The 2,510-nt window shown below is 32.4% G+C and overlaps 1 protein-coding gene across 1 annotated transcript; it reads right to left on the bottom strand.

The window, feature by feature from the left end:
* Window positions 1-256: 256 nt before the first annotated feature.
* LOC111891817 (uncharacterized) lies at window positions 257-1,709 on the bottom strand. Its single transcript, XM_023887882.3, has 6 exons — window positions 1,483-1,709; window positions 1,314-1,406; window positions 1,207-1,237; window positions 717-743; window positions 506-638; window positions 257-423 (listed from the first exon to the last, which is right to left on the bottom strand). The coding sequence occupies exons 1-6, from the start codon at window positions 1,546-1,548 to the stop codon at window positions 369-371; spliced, it is 405 nt and encodes a 134-aa protein (XP_023743650.1). The 5' UTR covers window positions 1,549-1,709; the 3' UTR covers window positions 257-368.
* Between the last annotated feature and the right edge of the window lie 801 nt (window positions 1,710-2,510).

Below are 2,510 nucleotides of genomic sequence, written 5' to 3'. Positions count from 1 at the left end.
CGTTTTCTAAATTTTGCAATGAAAATTGAAAACAGAAAACGAAAACTAAAAAGAGAAAACGGAAAATGAAAACTGGTTTTTTGTAACTAAACACAACTTAAATGTCTCTAGAAACTAATTTCAGAAAGAAACTATTTGCCACCCGTCGCTTGGTGCAGGTAAACAGCTAGTGTGTGTGTGTGTGTGTGTGTGTATATATATATATATATATATATATATATATATATATATTTCAACTTACTATTTTCCTAGAACATTATATGTATGAAAGTAAGAGGCCTCTACTTTACATTGATTAAACACTTAATTGGAACATTTATTTATGACCAAATGAATGTGAGGTACATGATTATAAGATATGATGCCTGTCAAGGAAGAAAAGGGTTATGTGAGGGGTATGCCTCTTTCTGCCTTCGGTAAGCCCTGATAGAGAAGATAAGCAAAGATGGGTTTTTACTTATGAGTTTAAACATTGAGAAAGGTATAGTATAGTAGTAATTCTGACCTAGCGCCACTGGATCCACCAAGAGTAACAGTTCCTAAAACAATTAATAGGAAAGGGATTCCAATCAACGCATGGTTTCTACTTCCTCCATGTGCCCTTGGGACTCCGGTTCTCACCACCCATGAATATGTGCCTGTGATTCTCACCACCCATTAATGCCAAGGATTATCAGATAACAAGCTAACTCAAAAAAACAAAAAGTGAGAATTACCTGCAGCTGAAACTTGTCTTCTCATGCCTGTAACCAAGGCCAACACAAGAGTCAGCACTCAGCAATAGATTGGAGCACTAACACAACACCACCACTAGGTCAGGTATTCACATGCATTTGGGTTTTGATATCCTAGCTAGACCACAAGAGAGGAATGCATTCATTTGGCTTCTACAAGGCTAATTCCCCACTCAACCCAACAACAATTTTCCTCATAAAACTATAATGTGCGAGAAAACTGACCAAACTCATTGATGTGAGGGTTTTCAAATTTCAACCCACATGATTGATTATCAAATAGTATCAAGTCTATTAGATGAAATAAACAAGTTCTTTTTTTTTTTTTATCGATCCACATGTGAATTCTTATCCCAGGGTTGGGATCAAGATGGGACTCCATGTTACTGTATCAATCACGTACATGTCACCTACTTGTGTAAAATAAAATGACTAAGGGTATATGCAGGCAGAGATAAGATAATCAACTTACCAGACTGTAAGCATGTGTAAGCTTCGGAAATCTGCCAAAAGTTTTTATCAAAAAAGTCAGCCGCAGGCAGTGATTGAAAGCAGTAATATGGTGGCGGTGTTATATACCTGTTTGAAATTGGATTCAGCGAGAGATCTTTGGGAAACGGGGAAACGATCTGGATGAGTTTCCCATGCCTTTTTCTTGTAAGCTGCTTTGACCTAAAAAGACATTAAAAGGTCAATCGTGTGATAAGATGAGCCTGTTAGGCTGCTGTTGGTGTGTGCAAATTAGTACCTGTGACGATGAAGGTGTGGAATTGGGTAGAAAGCCTAGCAACACCCTGGCTTCCTCGCCAAGCATTTTCTCCTTCTAGGGTTCTTCCTTACCTAAAAAAATTCCCGTGTCATATAACCAACAACTTCCAACATAAACGGCAACATTAGTAATTTAGGCCGAGTGTTCTTTCACTTTCTCTTTTGATTGTTGGATTCTATGACTTTCAACCTCAGTAACTTGGATATTGCTATCGATCTGGTTCGGTGGATCTTGCGAGTTTAATGTTTGGGATTTGTTTATTTAACTAAAAATATTTTTTTTCATAAAAAATATTTATTTCTATCTTTAATACATAACAAAAAATAATGACTTTTGTACTTCTAATTTTTTTTAAACAATAAAAAATATTCAAAAAGTGTTTGATAAGTATAAAAATTCTTTTTAAAACAATTTTTTGGATTATTTATTTGTTTATATGGTTAAAAAGATTATAAATAAAAAAAAAATGTTTGGATTGATTATTTGTTTTTCTAGGTTTCTTCCATACAAAATGTTTTAAGTTATAAGTAAATAAGTTCAAAAAATTTAACTTTTCAAAAATGACTTATTTAGAAATTGTGAAAAATAGTTTTTATAATTGCTTATTGATTATACAAACACTTTTTTTCTACTTATTTCATATTTGCTTTTTAAAAAACAAATAAGCAATGTTATAAAATATTAGTTTGTGAATAACCATTGGATTTCTTATTTCTCTCATAACTCTCTATTATTATTTAGCATTAGTAACAACCATTTCAATGTATTTTATAAGTATAATAATGCATCATCATAATGTGTATTTATCTTTCATCTTATTTTGGTTGTATAAATAGTAAACCATATGTATTAGAAAGTTGATGATTTCATCACAAGTATTGAAATACAAGTTTTTTCCACTCTTATATCTTTCTTATTTTATAATTTATCTTGTTATTTGATCATATTTCATAACACGTTATCAACACGACTCTACCATAGTGCTCTAACTCCATATTGTTCTTGTC

Source organism: Lactuca sativa, chromosome 8 (assembly GCF_002870075.4).
Source record: "Lactuca sativa cultivar Salinas chromosome 8, Lsat_Salinas_v11, whole genome shotgun sequence".
NCBI classification, from domain to species: Eukaryota; Viridiplantae; Streptophyta; class Magnoliopsida; order Asterales; family Asteraceae; genus Lactuca; species Lactuca sativa.
Note: the sequence above shows the minus strand (reverse complement) of the source record. Positions and strands in the feature narration are given on the sequence as shown.